The sequence below is a fragment of the Lynx rufus genome, unplaced genomic scaffold (assembly GCF_022079265.1).
Source record: "Lynx rufus isolate CCGP_SWC_20201006 ecotype Redwood Valley unplaced genomic scaffold, mLynRuf1.p SCAF_1, whole genome shotgun sequence".
Taxonomy (NCBI): Eukaryota; Metazoa; Chordata; class Mammalia; order Carnivora; family Felidae; genus Lynx; species Lynx rufus.
Genome location: NW_025814823.1, coordinates 22,242,732 through 22,263,610, shown reverse-complemented (window position 1 = coordinate 22,263,610; position 20,879 = coordinate 22,242,732). Strand labels below are relative to the sequence as shown.

Here is a 20,879-nt window from a genome sequence, read left to right as displayed (position 1 = left end):
ATCTGAAGTGGGCTCTGAGCTGACAGCAGTGAGTCTGATGTGGGGCTCGAACTCATGAGCCGCAAGATCACGACCTGAACCAAAGTCAGACGCTCAGCCAGCTGAGCCACCCAGGTGCCCCCTCCTCAATCTTTTTTGATGTATATTAAGATAGGAGTTCAAAAATATGTAGCATATAAGTAAAATAAGCCAGTCACAAAAGGACAAATACTTAAGATTCCTCTTAGTCAGATTCATAGAGGCTGAAAGTAGAATGGTGATTGCTAGGGGGGCAAGGTAGAGAGATGAGGAATTACTGTTTAATGAGTACAGAGTTTCAGTTTTAAAGATAACAAAGGTCTGGAGATGGATGATAGTAATTTTTTTGATGGTGATAATTATTGCACAACAGTCTTCTTAATGCCCTAAGTTGTACACTTGAAAATAGTTAAAATGGTTAATTTTATCCATATTTTAGCCACAAATTTCAAAAATAAATTTTAAAAACTTTCATTTTTACCAAAAAAAAAAAAAAAAAAGTATGTAAGATACCTGAAGCCAGAATTTAAATGATGTGGTAGAGGGACGCCTGGGTGGCTCAGTCGATTAAGCGTCTGACTTCAGCTCAGGTCATGATCTCACGGTTTGTGGGTTCAAGCCCCGCGTCAGGCTGTGTACTGACAGCTCAGAGCCTGGAGCCTGCTTCGGATTCTGTGTCTCCCTCTCTCTCTTCCCCACCTCTACTCTCACTTTGTCTCACTCTATCTCTTAAAAATAAATAAATGTAAAATAAAAAAATTTAAAAGATGTGGTAGATAGAATTGTAAGATAGCCCTCAAGGTCATTGCCCCCTATTGTACACACCTGGGACCATGAATATGATGAATTTTACTTCCATAATTAGGTTATATTATACAGTGCAGCTGACTTAAGAGAGGTGATCTGGGGTGAACCTCAACTAATCAGGTCAACCTTTAAAAAAGGGACTGGACTCTTCTAGAAGTAAGAGATTCAGGAAAGGACCATGTGGCAAAGAATGTGGCCTCTAGCTGAGAGTGGCTTCCAGAAAGCCAATGGCCAGCAATGAAATGAGGGTCTTGGTCCTACAACAGTAAGAATCTGAATTCTTCCACAACCCCCATATGAGAACACACCCTAACCAACACTTTGATTTTCACCTTATGTACCTTGAACAGGGAACTTAGTCATACTGTGCCCAGACTTCTGAACTACAGAACTGTGAACTAATAAATGGATGTTTTTAAAACCACTAAGTTTTAAAAGTTTTTAAAACCACTAAGTCTGCCATCCCTAGGATATTGTGCTCATCTGCATGAACCAAGCTGGCTCAACACCATGTCTGTGTCCCAGACTAAATGCAAAAGGGGAAGAGAAAAAGAGATTTAAGATACACCCTCTTCTTTAAAGACATACCCTGGAGATTATGCAGATCACTTCTCACATTCTAATTGACCATAGCTTAGTTGCAAACAATTTTGGAAAGTTATGAATAAATGCCACAGAGTACAGAATAATAATAAATCTTGAAAGATCCTCTAAAAGTAAGTACAGTGTTTACCTGTGGGGTGGTAGTGCATGAAGTGGGGAACAAGGATAGAATGAAGATTTTCTCTCTATACTTTTTTACATTTTTCATTTTTGAATCTTGTAAATGTACTTCCTATTAAAAATAGCATTTTATTCCGGGCACCTGGGTGGCTCAGTTGGTTAAGCACCTGACTTCAGCTCAAGTCATGATCTCGTGGTTCATGAGTTCAAGCCCCGTGTTGGGCTCTGTGCTGACAGCTCAGACCCTGGAGCCTGCTTCAGATTCTGTGACTCCCTCTCTCTCTGCCACTCCCCTGCTCACTCTCTCTCTCTCTGTCTCTCAAAAAATAAATGTTAAAAAAAAAATTAATAAAAAAAATAAAAATAGCATTTTAAGTAAATAAAACAAGTGCTGTAAGTAAGAAACGTCCACCTCCCTTCTTCCCCCCCCCCTTTTTTTTCCCTTCTTTCCCTTTACCCAAAAAATATTTATTTACCTTTCCCCAGCAACTTTTCACTTGTCCCTTTGGAATTTTCTCTCTATTCTTATTCTTTGTCCACCAGCAGAATTGGATTTTTGAGCTTTTTAGTCAGTGATCTTGGCCCAAAGGAAGCCATGTCAGCTATGTTTGTCAGATAAATGTATATAGATATATACATAGGATTAAGTTACATTAGATATTTTTAAATGTTTGATACATTCAGATATATTCTACAGTAATTAATAATAAAAGGTCATTCCACTTTTCTTGTTATTGCATGTGCACAGTATTTTAACTACATTTTAGGCCATATCAGTTTTCATTGGTGACTGTTTATAGCAGAACCATACTATCATTCATAAAGTTGAGAGAGTAGTCAGTACATTCTGGACTTGAAATACCCTTCTGGACAATTCACTTGCAAATAAGTTAAGAACTTATATCTATATGAAGCAATTACTTCTTCTTAAGTGATATAGAGATAATGTGATTCGATCAAATCTGCCTAACTGGATGTATAAATTGGGGAAATTTCCACAAATAGCCACGTTAGAGAGCTATACTTTTCTAACCAGATTTGATTAAAACTTGTCACAAAAATCCATTTAGCCATGTATTACACCTGAGTAGTTTTATGGCCTTTTAAAAACACTAGTCCCACATTGATTAGGACCCAAATCTATTTACAGAAAAGTCTGTGTCATTTTTGCTTATTTATTTTACAACTCTAGGGATTGGCCTTCTTAAAACACTACTTTTTTTTTTTTTTTTTTTTTTTATCACTGTGCTAAAAACCAGAAAAACCTTGCCTTCTCCCATTTTGTATAGTATGGAACCCTTAGCCTAATCTTCTAGGCACTCCATCCCTGATTCCAATCTTTCTTTCCAGCTTTACTTCAGAAATCTTCCAGTCCAAATATTGCAAGATTTGTAGGTCCCCTAATCTCTACATATTTCTTGCCAATACCCCCTTCATACCTTTGTTCACGTTGCGTCGTCTTAGAAAAATCACACAGGAGTGTGCACACACATTTCTACCTGCTCATCTTTTGGGCAAGAAATCTTCATCAGTTTATTTTAAGATATTTTTACTGAAGATGATGTTATTAGATTTAATAACTCTAGACATAAAAGTGTATGCTTTAAACTTTAACCTAGCACAGAGTGTTCTTGTAAAATACCTTTCCTATCAACTGAAAAGCAGAAAGCCCTTTTCCGAGTCATTTTACTGAAAATGTTTACAAAATAAACACTTATAGTCAACCTTGGTAAACAGAGTATACAGAAAACAATTCAGAATCATTATAAACATTAATACTGGTCATATGTACTGTTATTATTTAGAAAATTGAGTTGATAAATTGCTTAGTCTAGATTGAAGTGTAGCCTAGAGGGTTTTTTTTTCATTCATTCTTTCATTTAGCAAATTATGAACTTATTATGTACAGTCACCATTGCAAAACTGAAGACATAGTGATGTATAAAATAGACATTATCCTTGCCCATCATGAAGTTTATAGTTTCCTAGGGAAGACAAACAGTTAAGGAATTCATTAGAGTGAGAGAAGTGCTATGATGGAAAAGAACAGGAAGGGTGCTCACAGTAGGATCATCCAAACAAGTTTTGGGGTTAGGACACTCAAAGGATGAGTTCTATTCTCTACTTTTTACCTCTTCAAATAGAACATTAAAAATTCTAGGGGCGCCTGGGTGGCGCAGTCGGTTAAGCGTCCGACTTCAGCCAGGTCACGATCTCGCGGTCTGTGAGTTCGAGCCCCGCGTCGGGCTCTGGGCTGATGGCTCAGAGCCTGGAGCCTGTTTCCGATTCTGTGTCTCCCTCTCTCTCTGCCCCTCCCCCATTCGTGCTCTGTCTCTCTCTGTCCCAAAAATAAATAAAAGTTGAAAAAAAAAATTAAAAAAAAAAAAAAATTCCAGGGGCGCCTGGGTGGCGCAGTCGGTTAAGCGTCCGACTTCAGCCAGGTCACGATCTCGCGGTCCGTGAGTTCGAGCCCCGCGTCGGGCTCTGGGCTGATGGCTCAGAGCCTGGAGCCTATTTCCGATTCTGTGTCTCCCTCTCTCTCTGCCCCTCCCCCGTTCATGCTCTGTCTCTCTCTGTCCCAAAAATAAATAAAACGTTGAAAAAAAAAATTAAAAAAAAAAATTCTTATTAATTAGTGGTTTTATTTAATTAGAACTTGAATCTTGAAGGACATTAAGGATATAAACAGAATTAGCTTTCTTTTGTAATTAGGAAAACTATGACTTTAATGAATATATATGCATCAAAAAAATTGGCACATTTCCTTCCAGTGCCTGTCCCTGTATGGTAGGATTACCATAGGTAGGAGTTTCTTTCTTCTTTACGTTTTCTATATAATGTGATCATTTTGGTTATCAATTATAATATTGATTACAATATTAATTGCTTAAATAACAGATATGAAGTTTTAGCCCCTTTTAAATTATTTAGTCCAACTTTCATTTTTAAAAATGTATAGATTATTTTCTTTAAAGCTGAGGCCTTGTAAGGCTCATTAAGGAAAATGGTGAACCATATAATGTATTTTGGTACAAATAAGTGGATGTTTTAACTATTAAAAACTAAAAAATGGGACATACTAAGCTTATTAAGTACATAATAATAGTCTGACGATTTTTGAAAATTAAAGGGGTGGAAGAAAAGAAATGTATAAATTTGATACCATAGTATAGAACTGATTTAAAGAATTCTGACACACAAGGGGACATATAAGAAACCCAGGGCAAAAAAAACCTTTAGATGTTGAGGATTTTGTCCAACGCCAAAAAAGTTATCTCTATAAGCCAGACTATATTTATGGAAGAAGATATATTTGTTTGGATCCTCTCTTTTTAGCTAAACCATTCTGTGAAGAGATGCTAAAGAAAGAAACCAGTATTACTGCAGACCTATTTTGTGTTCTACATACATTTGCCTAACCCTATGAAAGAATGTCTTAGAAAAATTACCTTCCTTATTAAATGAAAACCAGACTCTCTAAGTTCAGTAGAAAGATCTGGTGAGAAGGGCAACAATTACAAATACATAGATTTACCTTAGTTTAACCTTGTAGTAACTAAAACCACAATTTTGGACTCAAAGAAGTGTTAATTAAACATTCTAACTCAGGTATAAACCTTTCTATTTTTTCCCCAAAGTATATAGCTATGATAAGGCAAGCCTAGGTTGTTCAGAGAACATTTATATAAAGTTATAGAGATTACCATGAATTTACATAATCTGATTCACATACCCTTATACCATCTGCAGAAATTGTCCCAGGAAACAGAAAAGATCTTTCCTGATTCCTTTTGTTATGTGACAACATGTTGAATGTAATTTTTACTACTTACCTAGAAATAGAGGAAAATATCATTCTCTTCTTCCAACTTATCTAGGACTCATCTCACAATTCTCATTTCCTCTATCATAGCAACCAACCTAGTTTCATTTCTTAGACCCTTTTTATGTCTATAGAAGTATGGCTTGTGTCTTGTGACTATGGTATTATATTAAGGCACATATAGACATGTCACCAGTAACCATAAGAGTCATACAATAACATAGTAATTGTGGTGGTAAACAGTTTTCTTGCAGTTGTGTATTAATTGCTCTAAAGCTCCAGTGGTTGAGTAACTCTTGGCCAGAGTCATAATTTAAACATAGAATTCTGATCCCAAAACCTATGCACTAACATTATTTGAAAATGTTGATTCATTTTTAGAGATTTTAATTAAATCCTGCTTTTATTTTCTGTGGATCAACAAAGTTCTCTGTCTTTAACATCCCCTTGTGTTTTATTTTATCTTATAATCTTTCACCATTTTTGGAAAATCCTTTTATCATTACAATGAAAGATCTTCATTTCAATATTGTAACATTCTTTAAAATCTTAATATGTTGGGATTCCTTACCCTTTTGTACTCAGTCTCCCATACTCAGGCACTCGCCAGAACACAAAACAGAATAACTAAAGACATGCTCTTTTCCTGGAAAGACAATTTGCCATAAATCTTTTGTGCTGTCCTGAAGGAAAGCTCAATTCTTGACAGCCATTTGAGAAACCTAGACCCTGCCTCACAGCCTACTACGGGAAACAGGCAAGTAATCCACAGTTAAAATGCAGTAGAATATATATTATGATGGAGTTAGGTATGCCCAAATACTGTGGGAGGCCAGAGAAGGAATACCTAACACAGCTTGGAATAGCTGTTGAGTGCTTCCAGGAAAAGATGATACTCAAAGAAACAGATGTTTAGCCATAAGGGGAAAAAAAAGAGAAATATCTTAGAGGCGAAAGGAATCACCTGTGCAAAGGCATACTGCACGGACATTAGAGGAGACTGAAAAGGTATGATTAATTAGATAGATTGGAGAACATTGTACATGGAGAGGTATCTGAAAAGGAGACTAAAAAGGAAAACAGGCTATGTAACAAATCCCTTCATATGTAACTCCAAAAATTTTGGATTTTATCCCGAAGGGAACGGGGAGCCACTGAGGGTTTTAAACAGGAAAATAACCAAAAGAGTAGTAATAATGATGAAATATGGGGAGCTCAGTGTGGGGGGTAAGAAGAGACTAGGCTGATTTATAATTTTCAGTCAGTTGAGCAGAAAGATAAAGGAGGAGAGCACCTTTTACTATGCTAAATAATGTAGAAGGAAAAAAGGATTGGTTTGGGTAAAAAGATGGAAACGATGAGCATGGTAGGCTCAAAGTACCTTTTGGTTTTATAGATCTTGCTCATAAGAAAGACTTGGAGTGTGTACTAGTCAGGATTATCCAGAGAAACAGATCCAATAGGATATACATAGATATGTATCAGAAGAGAGTTATTTTAGCATTTAGTTTACATGATTTTAAAGGCCAGGAAGTTTCATGATCTGCCTTCTGCAAGTTGGAGAACCGGAAAAGTTAGTGATAAAATTCAGTCCAAATCCAAAGGCCTAAAAATCAGTGGGCTGATGGTAGGCCTGAGAACCAGGATTACTGATGTTCAGGGGCAGCAGAGAGAGTGAATTTGTTCTTCCTCCACTTTCTTGTTCTTTTCCGGCCTTCAGTAGATTGGATGCTGCCCACCCACACTGGGAAGGGCCATCTGCTTTTCTCAGTTCACCAATTGATGCTAATCTCTCTTGGAAACACCCTCATAGACACACCCAGGATTAATGTTTTACCAGCTATCTGGGCATCTCTTAGTCCAGTTGACACATAAAATTAACCATCACAGAATAGAAATTGTGAATTTGTCAATATGTAATTTGAAGCAATGAGTTTGAATGTGTTCTTCAAGAAAAGTATGCAAAGTGGGGGCACCTGGGTGTCTTGGTTAAGTGTCCAACTTCTGCTCAGGTCATGATCTCACAGTTTGTGAGTTCGAGCTCCACGGTTTGTGAGTTCGAGCTTCAGTTTGTGAGTTCGAGCTCTGTGTCGTGCTCTGTGCTGACAGCTCAGAGCCTGGAGCTTCAGATTCTGTGACTCCCTCTCTCTGCCCCTCCCCCACTTGCACTCTTTCTCTCTCTCTCTCTCAAAAATAAACAAACATTAAAAAAAATTTTTTTTAAAGTAAAGTATGCAAAGTAAGGAGAAAAAGGAGATTGAAATTGGAAGCATGAGAGACCTGTAACATTTATGGGATTGGTAAAAAAGAATGAATAAGGTAACATACAAAGAAACATACTACAGGTCTCTTCTATCTATTCCCTTCAAGGTTAGAGCAGTGTAACAAGTACTGTAAGATTGTTAGTAAGTATTATAGGAGGTAAAAAAAGCCAGTACATTTGAGTTGTTTAAGAAAATAAAATTGATTTGCTGTAGACCTTACGAACACCTTTAACAGGCCATTCATCATCAATTTTCAAGATGTGTTTGTCATTTGTAGCGTCTTCTAAACTCTTTTGACAATAGAATCCTTTTTTAGAAGTACCTTATGGGGGCGCCTGGATGGCTCAGTCAATTGAGCTTCTGAGTTGATTTTGACTCAGGTCATGGTCTTGGGATTGTGGGATTGACCCCTGTATCCGACTCCACTCTGAGCATGGAGCCTGCTTGAGATTCTCTCTCTCTCTCCCCCCCAATGCCTCCTCCCCCGCTTGCACTTTATTTCTCTAAAATGAAAAAAAATAAGGGCACCTGGATGCCTCAGTAAGTTAAGCATCCAACTCCTGATTTTGGTTCAGGTCATATGATCTCACTGGTCCTGGGATTGAGCCTGTGTTGGGCTCTGTGCTAACGGCGGGGAGCCTGCTTGGGATTCTCTCTCTCTTTCGCTACCCCTCCCCTACTCGTTCTCTTGCTTTCTCTCAAAAATAAAGAAACATTAAAAAAATAAGCAAATTTTAAAAATTAAAAAAAACAAGTACCTTATGAAACCAGATTTTGTAGAATCACATTTCAGAAACCCTCTCTTTGAGCAAACTCTAAGCTTCGGCTTTCAACTTCTAATGTTTGGATACTCATCCCCAGTGCCACCCTAACCCACCCTCTTGGGAGGGGAGGGAAACAACATAAACAGAGGTAAAAGACAAAGAAATAGAAATATTTGCAGCCTATCAAAAAGAGCTAACTTCTTAAATGTATAAGGAGCCCTTGAAAATCCAGTAGAGAAATAGGCAAAGGCTAGGAGCAGACCGATCACAGAAAAGGAAAAATAAATAGTTCTTTCTTAAAAGTTTAATACGGATATTCAACCTTACTCATAAGAAAATGCAAAATAAACTATATCGAGATGCTGTCTTCACCTTTCAGATTGGCAAATATCAAAAAGTATGGTAACTACTGGGAAGGGTGTGTTAATGAGAAATACATTAGTATAAACTGATATCTGGTAATGTCAAAAATGTAAATTTCTCTGAAGCAATTCCACTTCTAATAATTTATCCTACAGATACACTTACACATTTATGAAATGATGTTTGTACAGAGATGTTCATTGCAGCATTGTTTGTAATAGTAAAAGGTTGAAAATAACTTGAATGTCTATCAATAGGGGAGTAGTTAAATAAATTTTGATACATTGTAACAGTGAAATACTGTGCAGCTATTAAGTGAAGCAGCCCTACATGTACCATTTGGAAAGATCTCTAAGCTCTATCATTAGGTGCAGAACAATGTGTATAGTATATTATCATTTGTATTTTTAAAAGAATATACATATAATTGCTTTTACATGCATAGAATATCTCTGAAAAGCTTTACAAGAAGCAAAGAATGGTTGCTTTGGGAGACAAACTGTATGGTTGGGGAACAAGGTTGAAAAGGAATCTCAAACTTGCAATCTAAATATTTCCAAAGTGTTTTATGGCCACAAGCAAAGAGCCTGGGAAGAGCCACGCCTCCTCCCTTTCTCACCTTAATCTCATCATAAATGATCTACTCTGTATTTCCCAGTCTGGTAATGTTTGAAGAGAATGAAAGGGATATGAAGCCTCTATCTGTGTCTTTTCTTTTGTGGGAGTTTTTTCTTCCCTTCATAGTCTTTAGCAAGCCATCAACACAGTGAGTTTTTAATCTCCTTTTTTCCATTTAAGATCATGTTAGCTGGTGAGGACTTGCCCTGAGAAGGATGGGATGAGGAGGATATAATAGTGGCCAACGGCAAATGATCAAAATACATAAATCATGACAGAAAAATAAGAGCTTATAGTCCAGTCTTCTCCTGATGAAAGTTCATGTGTAGTGGAAAAGTATAACAATGTTTTCAATTGTGAAATAGCATTTGGTTCCTACTGTGAAAAATCTAGATTTAAAGATTACCTTTCAAAAAGAACCAGAAACACAACTATCTCAGTAATTTTTATGTCTTCCAAATGTTTCTTTCAGATGATTACTAGTTTTAAAAAAACAACAACAACAACCACCTTAGAATGAAGGAGAGCCCTTACTTTTCCTCTCTTTTTTTAAAAACAATTTCTCATAGGAAATAACATGAAAGTAAATGCCTGAGAGCATGGGAAAGGATCCTTGGCATATTTTCAAGTTAGTCTGATTATGTCAGATTAATGATGGTAGAACAAAAAGGTTGTTAAATTTACCGTCAGCTCTCATCTCCCGTCAGCTTTCCAGTTCTCCTGGGAAGTGATAGTCTTTGAGGAAAAGGAATGTTAATGTTTAAGTGTAGACACCTAATTTCTTCTCAGAAGACCCTACAAGGAGAATGTGAACATTCTGTGGCAAGCCTCCAGAGATAGGTTCTGTTCCTGTTAGGGAAGCGAAGATCTCTAATTCTAAGAGGGTTAATTCAGGGCGAAGATATTTTGAAAACTTCTATATAGTTACTCGTGGTAAACCATCTTCTCCAATCCATCTGTAACTATAAAAAAAATCAATATTTTCATGTCAATAAAACTAAAAATAGGGAAAGCCCAAAGAAGAAAATGGTAGTGGAAAAAAGACTCTGAGGTAGCTATGAATTGTGAGACCATGGAATGTATTGCTCCAAATCTCAATGTAAATGTTATTTGTCAGGCACAGCATTTTATATAAAAAAATAAATGTGGCATGTTCTTCAAAAGATCTGTCTACAGTGTGGCTACAGAAGCCATTTTCCGGATAACGCAGTGGCTGGTAGAACCTTAAGACAGGTTTTAGAAGATCTAGACCTTAAAGCACAGAAGATGTAAGGAAATTTAAAGATAAATATATAGAGTGGGTTATGTGGGAAATCTGTAATTAAAATTGTAAAGCTCAGCTATTATGTAAAAAGAATATCATAACCCTTTTTAACATTAGCAGTAGTGATTTAATGCAGTCTGTGCATGTTGAATGACTGGTCTGCCCTGTTATGTAGGCACTTTTTTTTCAACCTCTGTGGCCTTAATGTTTGATCCTGACAGGATTTGCGTCACTGATCCATATCACTACCAGTGTGATGTCAGCATGTGGGTGTGCAGTTACTGAGAGATAGTTAATCTAATGTGCTGCAGTAAAATCTCAAGCACTATTTCCTACTAGAATAACAAAGAATGATTCATCATTGTTCACATTAGACTGATACTAAAAATAGTAGTGTTCACAACCTGCTGCATCCATGCATGTTAATATCACAGCCTTTGTCGCTTTCTAAACAAGAACATTAAAAATAACTTCTTTAGAAACAGGTACTTGACAAATACATCTCCTACTTCAAGTTTTTTATCTATATACAGTTCAATTTAGTGCTAACTAAATTGTACCCATGATATGATAGTCCTTCAAACTTTTTTCTACTTAGTGTGCTTATCACTGATAAATCTAAATGCTTACCAGCAAATCTAATTATATAAATTTTTAATTAGCTGTACACAGATATATGAAATTACCCATAATTCTGGATCATACTCAGACCCCTAATTTAAGCAATCCATTTTATCTAACCTTAGAAAAGAATAATGTATTTTCAAGGAAAAAGCCCTTAAACATCTAAACAGTGAATAATGACCTTAATCTTTTCTTTTTCTTCTGTAACTCTCAGCATTACTGTTCCCAAATTATAATCACCAACTTATTAAATTCCTGGACTCAAGGCCTGTGCTAATTGCCTGCCTCAAGTGAGTGAATGTGGCCACGTGTTTTGTAGACTTATCAAATAAGCATCTACTATTAATAGGGTGATTTTATTTGGTCCCAGTTTGTCTAGGACAGTTCCAGTATATATATAACTCTCATCTTGGTGTCCAACCAGCTCAACATTTGCTCCAGGGTTTTCATTGTTTAACAGAGTATAATTTAGTGTTTCATTAAAATAAACTGTAATGCGGGATCCCTGGGTGGCTCAGTCGGTTAAGAGTATGACTTCTGGTTTCTGCTCAGGTCATGATCTCACAGTGTTCATGAGTTCGAGCCCTGACAGCACAGAGCCTGCTTGGAATTCTCTCTCCCTGTCTCTGCCCCTCCCCTTCTCTCTCTTTCTCCCTCTCTCTCTCTCAAAATAAATAAAAATAAACTTTAAAAAAAAAATCTGTAATGCATCTGATCATCTACCATTTTGTATTTCTGGCTTCTGCCATGACCCCCTCTAGTAAGCAGTATATCCATCTCTTGTTTTCACTTTAACCTATGATTAAATCTTAAAGGCAACTAGAGTAAATTGTTTCTTTTTTTCTAACCCTTACCAGAAGCAAGTCAAGGACAGCAGTTAAGGTACTTAGAAGTAAAGCAAAGTACTTAGATCTAGAGGGCTAGGGTCAGCTGACTCCTTTCAGTCTCCTCATAGTGGTGGCTGCTGAAGAAGTATGTGATGCTGCTGCCCCTACTGGCCACTTGGCGTCATGAGGTAACCATTGGGAAGCGTACAGGTTAGATGAATGTAAAGTACGTGCAGGAAATAAAATCTAAATCTCCCTGCCACTGAATATATATATATGGAAAAAAGTCTGAATGGTTTTGTCATTTATTGTATAAATCTATAACTACTTATTATTGGCAGTGCTTTTTTTTTATTTTGAAGTAAACCCTTTCAGCAACAGTGAGCTAAAAGAAAAATCTAAATTTGGTTAAATATTTAAAAGAACCATAAATGGAGGCAATTCAATGAGTTTTGTTGAAATTTGGAGGTAATTGTGGTCCAGTGAAAATAATTGGACTGAGATATTTACACATTTCAATAAGAAAAAAATAGAATTATGAATAGCATCTATTTAGCAGAATTTGCTCAGATCTTACCAGATGGCACCTAAGAATCAAGAGTATTCCCAGAATATAAATATTGTAGTCTTAAATTAAAATATTATGGAAAAGAGTCAATTAAATGTGTCAACAGTTTCAAAGTTATTAACCATAAAATATAATACTTGCAGGCAGTTTTATGAAAAAATTAAAAATGAGACTATACTGAAAAAAAATTTTCTGTTAAAGACCAGGGATATGGAATTAGAGACACATATAGCTAACAGATTTACTAAACTACATGGATATGTACTAAAAATAACTGTTCTAACACTATTTTAATATCCAGATATTCAATATAAAGAAGTCTGTAAAATATGCTTTAATGTACTTGCATGTTTTTAATTAAGCATTTTATTTTTTAACATTTTTAATAGAGCTTTTCATGCCCTTCAATGTAATAAAAGCAATTTGTCAATCAATAAAGAGCTACATAATTTTAATAATTTTTAGGCCCCTCTTTCACTTTCAGAAGTGTCCTCATTTGGATAATGATAATACGGTTATCCTACCTCTACTGTGTTCTCCCTCTTGCATTACCAGAACTTAGCCAGCCTCGAAAACAAATCCTTATCTCTCTTACTATTAAGAGTTATTCCCAAATCCTTGTCCATAGATTTAGGGAAATTTCACCAGTCTGAGAAATGGGAAAAATAAGGATAATATAGTGGTTTTTCATTAAACTAAATTTATTGAAGTTAAATCCCTTCAGTTTTGAGGTTAAAACCTACTTTCTTTATGAATGATGTGGTAATATAGAATAGACTTCCTTCTGTTCTTAATTTCTTTCTTCTTTCCTTTTAAGGTCATAATTTGGTTTAATAAAAAGCTGATTACTGGGGCACCTGGGTGGCTTGGTCAGTTAAGCATCCAACTCTTAATTTTGGCTCAGGTCATGTAGTGACTTTGAGCACCGTGTAGGGCTCTGTGCTGAGCGTGGAGCCTGCTTAAGATTCTCTCTCTCTCTCTCTCTCTCTCTCTCTCTCTTTTTCTCTCTTTCTCTGCCCCCTCCTCGCTTACTGTCTCTCTCAAATGTAAAAATATAAAAAATTAAAAATTTTATTTTTAAAAAATTTTTTAATGTTTATTTTTGGGAGAGAGAGAGACAGAGTGCAAGTGAGGAAGGGGAAGAGAGAGAGAGAGGGAGACAATCTGAAACAGCCTCCAGGCTCTGAGCTGTCAGCACAGAGCCTGATGCGGGGACTTGAACTCGGGAATGGAGAGATCATGACCTGAGCTGAAATCGAACACTTAACCAACTGAGCCACCCAGTCACCCTAAAAATTAAAAATTTTAAAAGCTAATTACCTTAATGAGTCCCCAGAATTTGTTTTAAAATTTTACTGGCACATAAATCAAACTACTTGGGAAATACTGTATTAGAACATAAATATAGCTATAGATATCTCTGTTCTATTGATCAATCTTTGTCTAATATCTCGCCTCCTAACTTCATCCAGCTGCCCTCAACCCCAGTCAATCCAAAACATACCTGGTTTTTGGATGATCCTCACATTTGCTTACCATTGGCATGAACTGTGTAAAGTAAAACTTTTATTAAATTGATACCTTAATTTAATATAAATAAAGAGGGAAATTATTAGAGAAAGAAAATGCTACTGTGTGGCCAGATCTGCAAGGTGACTAAGGCCCCTAAAAGGGGAAAGAGGAAAAATATGGACAAGCAAATAAGAGAGATTTAAAAGAAAGTTTGACTTGTGCCCAAGAGTAAAGTTACAGGTTCTAATTCTTTGCCCCCCTTATCTTCCTGAGATTATTTGCATATGTCACTGTCAGTTACTGCTGAGCAAGAGACTCCTCCTCTAGAGGACCTGATTAGTTGCAGATATCATTGACCTTTCCTAGTTTTCCTTGTCTGCATGGACATGCATCAGTTATAATCTAAGCTGCATGAGTTTAACACGTTACTTAGATGTTCATTGAGAACCTGTACCTTAATACTACCACAAGAATCAGGATTACTGTCATGGTCAGAGTCAGTCTTTTGAAGGATTAGATATATATTCATAGAGTAGAATGAGTTATATCTCACATCCCCACTCATAAATTCATGTCTTAATGATTTGAAACCACTGGGTTGAATGAGTCTGGCTCTTAAGTTTTCTAACATGCAATGACCCAGACATATTACAGTCTAAAAGCAGCCTTAATAAGCACCTGATCTTGGTTATTTGTTGGCAGAAAAAATTTTATAAAATGAAAGTCAACTTTAATTTGCCTTATAACTAGCAATCCCTTTCTGCAAGTCCGCTGATTCAGCTGTCTTGCTATCTTAGCTGTCTTTTTGCAACCATTTTTGAGGGTACATTGTTTAAAGTTAGACATTTATTGATGCATTACTGAATTTTATATATGAGAGAAGTCAGCATGGGGTTATACCTACTTTAGTTTTTTCAAGCCAAATCATTGCTATGCTCTATGGCAGTATGAGACATGCTTTATCTGCATTAACTAGCTTGACAATGTGGTTCTTGGTGTCTTAATTTTAATCATATTTCAGTTCATACAAACCAAAGAGATTTTATGGCCCAGCTCTAGGGAAGACATAAGACCAGCTTCACTCCCTATTTATATTATTTTTTTCTAAATTTTCCCTTTTCTTCAGTTTGTCACCAATTTGTTTTGGGTTTTGTTTTGTTATTTTGAGTGGGTTTTGTTTTTTGTTTTTTGTTTTTAGCTTTTGTTTTTGTTTCTCTTAAATCTCCTTAAATTACTTTTGGAACAGGTTTGGCTATTAAGTAATTCACTGTTGGGGCGCCTGGGTGGCTCAGTCGGTTAAGCGTCCGACTTCAGCTCAGGTCATGATCTCACGGTCCGTGAGTTCAAGCCCTGCGTCGGGCTCTGCGCTGACAATTCAGAGCCTGGAGCCTGCTTCGGATTCTGTGTCTCCCTCTCTCTCTGACCCTACCCTGTTAATGCTCTGTCTCTCTGTCTCAAAAATAAATAAACATTAAAAAAAAAAATTAAAAAAAATTAAAAAATTAAAAAATTCTGCAAATTCAGAAACACTGACCAGAATCAAACTAAACTGTGCATATAAATCAGTGAAAAATATAAAAAGCAATATTTTGAAAAACAATAGAAAAAAAAGTCAAGAGGGAAAAGCAGTAAAAGGAAGAAGATATTTGGGATTTGCTTTGTTAGTGTTCAAAGCCTCTTGTGTAATGTGTAAGTCAGGTCTGTGGAGGTTTGAGAACAGTTAGAAAAATCCTATACATGCAAGCTACTTAATCTCTTTGTATCTTAGTTTCCTTACCTATAAAATGGAAATAATAGTTATTCCATATCAGATGGATATTATGCAGATTAAATGAGTTAATATCTGTAAAGCACTTAGACCAGTGCCTGGTACCTAATAAGTGCTTATAAACAAAGTCATCCACGTGTCACCTAGTGCTTGTATTGACAAACCTACAAGAATGCTAATAGTTAATGTGTTAAAACGTTATCAAAAAGTACAAACAATTGCTGTGACATGTCATACTATTGATTTAAGAGAACCGTCTGCAAAATGTTGGAGAGTGTTTTGAAAATAAAAGGTGCATTTTAAATTTGCTGGAATTGTCATATAATCAGCTAAGAAAGGGAAAATGAAGAATATGGTCATCACTGCATAATGCATTCCTGTAATTGTAGTGTTCTTGATGCATCCTGTTGGTTTATTCCTCTAGGAAAATTGTTTGGTGCACATTCATGAATTAACAAGGTATTTAGGACACATAAAATATGTATATCTTGCATTGTCCTTATTATAACTGTAAAGTTCTTGAAAGTATGGACCATGCCACTAATCAATCCTAGGCATTAAAACTTTATGGCAACTGTGCAAATAGTTGAGAATAATTAAGATGGAGAGTTAAGTCTTGTTAGAAGCATTAGAAATAATGAAGACAGTTGAAAATACTGAACGGGACAGAAATAACCAGTACAGCAAAGAGCTAGTGGAGTATGGAATGGAAATTAGATCAAGAATAGCAGTGGACGGGGCGCCTGGGTGGCTCAGTCGGTTAAGCATCCGACTTCAGCTCAGGTCATGATCTCCCAGTTCATGAGTTCAAGCCCCACATGGGGCTCTGTGCTGACAGCTCAGAGCCTGGAGCCTGCTTTGGATTCTGTGTCTCCCTCTTTCTGCCTCTACTCCACTCATGCTCTTTCTCTGTCCCTCTCTCTCTCTCTCAAAAATAAATAAACATTAAAAACTTTTAAATTGAAAAAAATGGAAGTGGAGTGGTAACTTCGACCTCGTGAAGGGACAGTGATTCTGCTGAAAATAGAAGAAAGAGGTGAGAAAAGTTTATAAGTAACATTGAAATAGTTCAATTTCATGTTGACATACATGGTTGAGGTGAGGTTGGGGGAAGTCCTTAAAGGGTGGTGGAGATCTCTGATAATCACTCTAAAAAACAGGATAGGTGATTAACCAGGGATAAATTCCTAAAAGGATTCCTGAGCAATGCTGATGGCTAAGTTAAGGTTGGAGATAACTATGTTTATAAACATGACAGTCTGAATGTCATTTGATTTCTACAGTTCAGATCTAAGAGAAGAGAAGTTAATTATTTTGTTAAAATTAGGGATTTGGAGGGAGGGGATGTAAAAGAAAGACATCGATGGGAAAGGAAATCAGGCAATGAAGATAGTGTTCAATCAGGAGGAAAGGGAAATCATTATGAGAAAGAACAAATATTGTAGAACAAAGAGAAAACTGGAGAGATGAAAGATAGATGTGGTGGCCAGATACTGAAACATGAAAGTTGGGATTTCAAAGATCAGATTGTAGAATTTTAAGTGATAAGTTCCAAGATGTATCTTTGAAGATGGGTTACTAAAAACAGAATGGAAGAGTTCATGAAAATTTGAGGCTAAGATTTTTGGACATTAAAGTCATTGTGCTGATGGGCTAGAGTAGGATAGAAGGGAAAAAACTGTGAACATCGTGCTGCCATAGTTCTCAATAAATGAGAACAGCAATGAGAAGCGATAGAACTTCATGTCCTATATTTATATGACATGATCTCAAGGAAGAAGAAACTTGAGCCTGAAACTGGAACAACAGTGGTAATGGGAAGCAGCCTTGGAGTATCTGGAGACTGCCTCAGGAGAGAATAGGAAGCCTCTACTCCCAGGGACTGCTGGCAAAGCTGTCCTGGGGGGAGCCAGGTTTCATTTCAAAGAAACACATTAATAGGTGTTCTGTGAAATTGTTGAGAATAAAGGGGAATTTACTTACAATGGGGGGGGGGGGGAGGGAAGGTTCGAATGAACACAGTGGAAAGACCTGAAAAGATCATCAATCAAAGAAAAAGTCAAGAAGTGGAAACATAGCTGTGTGAGAACATGAGCAAAAATGAGGAAGTGGGCTGAGGGGCTTGCCTTTTGTTTAAGGACTGAAAATCAGAGGTATGGTTAGATTTGCTGAGAGGCTAATTTACAAGCAGATTCTGTTGAGACCAGGACTCTCTACTCTCAGGCCTAGTTCTTCAAGGCAGCCTTGCCTTTTAGTAGGAACTTTGAAATTAACAACTACTCTTTGCCACTTTTGAGAATAGTCTGTTAGTATCTTATCTCCTCTGGAGTCCCTGGCATGTATTTATTGAAACCTGTTTCTCCAATAAGCCCTTGCTAGTTCTTTTCCATCTTCTTGGGAGAGGAGGCTTTGAATGTGGTGTACATAATTTTTTTAAATATAGCCTTCTTATTAGATAACCCTGACTTTGCCTCATTGTGTGCCCTTGGCAAGATACTTAACTGCATTCTGCTTCAGTTTCCATACCTATAAATGATGCCTACTTCAGTTATTGTGAGGATTGAGTTAACACATGTAAAACACTCGAATGATACCTGGCACATACTCTGCAATATATAATTGTTTTTGAAAACATGTAGTAATCATACTTTTATTTATAATAATATAACAAACAAATAATAGCTATCATTTGTTGAGGAAAGAGAAATCGTTATGAGAAAGAAGTACTCAGTACTTTAAATACACCTAATTTGAATCTCAAAACAGTGCTACAAGGTTGATAATTTTAACCTTTTTACGGAAGGAAACAGACTAGAAGAGCAATAAATTGCCTTGCTAAAAAATATTGAAGCTTTTATTAAAACTTAAATCTTCTGTTACCAAAATATATTTTCTTTCCACTGGGCAACTTGTAAACAAATCGCAATCATTATCATTACTTACACATTTATATTAACTATTAACACATTTCCTTAGCTTACATAGTACCATAAGTAATGAAAAGACCTCCAAAAGTTCTTACAGTCTTCTCCTCTCTTGTAACAACATCTTTGGTCTCTATGGGAGCTTGGGTAGGGTGTTCTGAGCCTGAATCATGGCCTGTCTTTGAAGATTTCATCAACATGAGTGACAATGCCATCCACCAGGCATCTGTATTAATGTCCAGGTTAAGTCTTAAAATAAACATACAAACAGCAAAACAAAATCAGAAATAAAATGAAACCAACACTTAAAGTGATACCCTTTATTAACTTGAGAGGCAAATGCCAATCTGAAACATGAATCCCATGTTTGAGGAACACATTGATCAAGCCTATATTCTATAGACCATTGTGTGCTGTGGGCATTCTTTAAGGGTTGAGCATGGAGAGTGGATCAAGTTACAGAAGGACATTTCAGAGCAAACCTGCTAAATTACTAAATGTTATATGTATCTTAAACTTTCTAAATGGAGGTAGCAGTCTGGATAATAAAAACAATTAGAAGATAATGCCTGTGATGTTATAGGAGATAAATGAAAACAAATGCCTGTGATGTTAACAGGAGATAAATGAAAACAGAGTACTGTTTTACATCAGATATGTATTTCTGTATGTGTATTTTAATGAGCTTTTGAGTTACTTCAGGAGGAAGTCTGAAAGATCCTCAAATTCGAGGTGGCAGCAGTAAAAACCATTTAATCATTTACTATAGCCCAAACGCTGGCGGCAGGAATGTTTGCTTTTTTTTTTTTTTCCTCCTCTTCCCTTTCCGCGGGTCACTGCAAGTCACGTGATGAGTATCACATGACTCGGTCAAAGGATCTTTTCCTCTCGCTGCTTGGGGGAAAAAAAAAAGCAGAACCGTTCTCCAATTAAAGCTGTTAACGTGTACTACGCTGTTTCCTTGTTGGATTTTCTTGTTCTCTGCTGCTACTGTAAAAACAAAATGAGTGGTAAGATTTGCTGACTGTTTTTGACCATTCTTCTTTCATTTTAAACATAGAAAGCATTGCATTAATCTGAAGTCATGCCGTGTGTGTGTGTGTGTGTGTGTGTGTGTGTGTGTGTGTGTGTGTGTTTTCAATAGATGCCAAATGTATCGCAGTGCAAATATTTTAAATTGTGGCCATGTAGTTACAAAAAGATTAGACTCTGTTTGGAGATAGAATGATTTTGCATTCCACAGAATATTATTTTCCAGTGCCTTTATTTCACTAGGTTTTCTTTTTACCGCTAAAATCTGAATATTGGCATCAGATTATTTGGAAGCCATTGTGAAAGCTTGGAAGCTCTTTATAAAGAGAATGTGTAGCACGTCAGCAGCGCGTTGCATTTTAAGAATTTAAACTCAAATTTGCAGTTTCATCAAAAAAAAAAGCCCTCTTAAATGTGAATGTATGCTAATAAAAAAATAAGAATTAAACTTCAAGTAGATGAAATATCGCCTTTATTAAATCATTGATGGCACTTTTTAAGAAATGGAGGTGAGGGCTTCTCAAATTTCTTAAGACAATTGGTGAATAGAATTGTTTCCTCTTTTAGGTTTTGGAATAGGTAATATGCCCCTAAAAATGATTAATAGCTCTATGATTTGAGGTAGATTTTGCTTAGGTCATATAGATTATTAAGGAGCTGCTGGGTGTATCTACAGTTGTTCAGATACAGCTTCTCTTCTACCAGATGTTCATTTAATGGTACAATCTGTAACAGACTTGGCTTCTTTATTGGAACAGAATACCCCCTCACTGCATTTAATAAGGGTTTGTAGTTAATCTTTTAGTGCTTTCGATATTTTTTTCCAATAGTTCTTTCAAAAGTATTGTTGAAACTAAAGAGGTAAACAAACATTTGCATTAGTAAGCATGCAAGGTTTTAGGGGTTTAGACAGGAATATTCCTGTCCGTAGATAGGAATAGCAACTGAAGTGGTGCTGTAAATATTGTAGTTCTAAATTT

The 20,879-nt window shown here is 36.3% G+C and overlaps 1 protein-coding gene across 2 annotated transcripts in view; it reads left to right on the top strand.

The window, feature by feature from the left end:
• Positions 1–20,879, top strand: part of FNDC3A (fibronectin type III domain containing 3A) — a 144,418-nt gene that overhangs the window by 55,983 nt on the left and 67,556 nt on the right. The window contains exon 1 of one of the 2 annotated variants that reach the window (XM_047079635.1): positions 19,802–19,877. The exons of the other annotated variant lie outside the window; for it this stretch is intronic. Within the exon in view, the coding sequence (XP_046935591.1) occupies positions 19,871–19,877 (7 nt within the window). The 5' untranslated portion in view covers positions 19,802–19,870. Of the gene's footprint in view, positions 1–19,801; positions 19,878–20,879 lie in introns of those variants that run through there. 2 annotated transcript variants of the gene reach the window in all.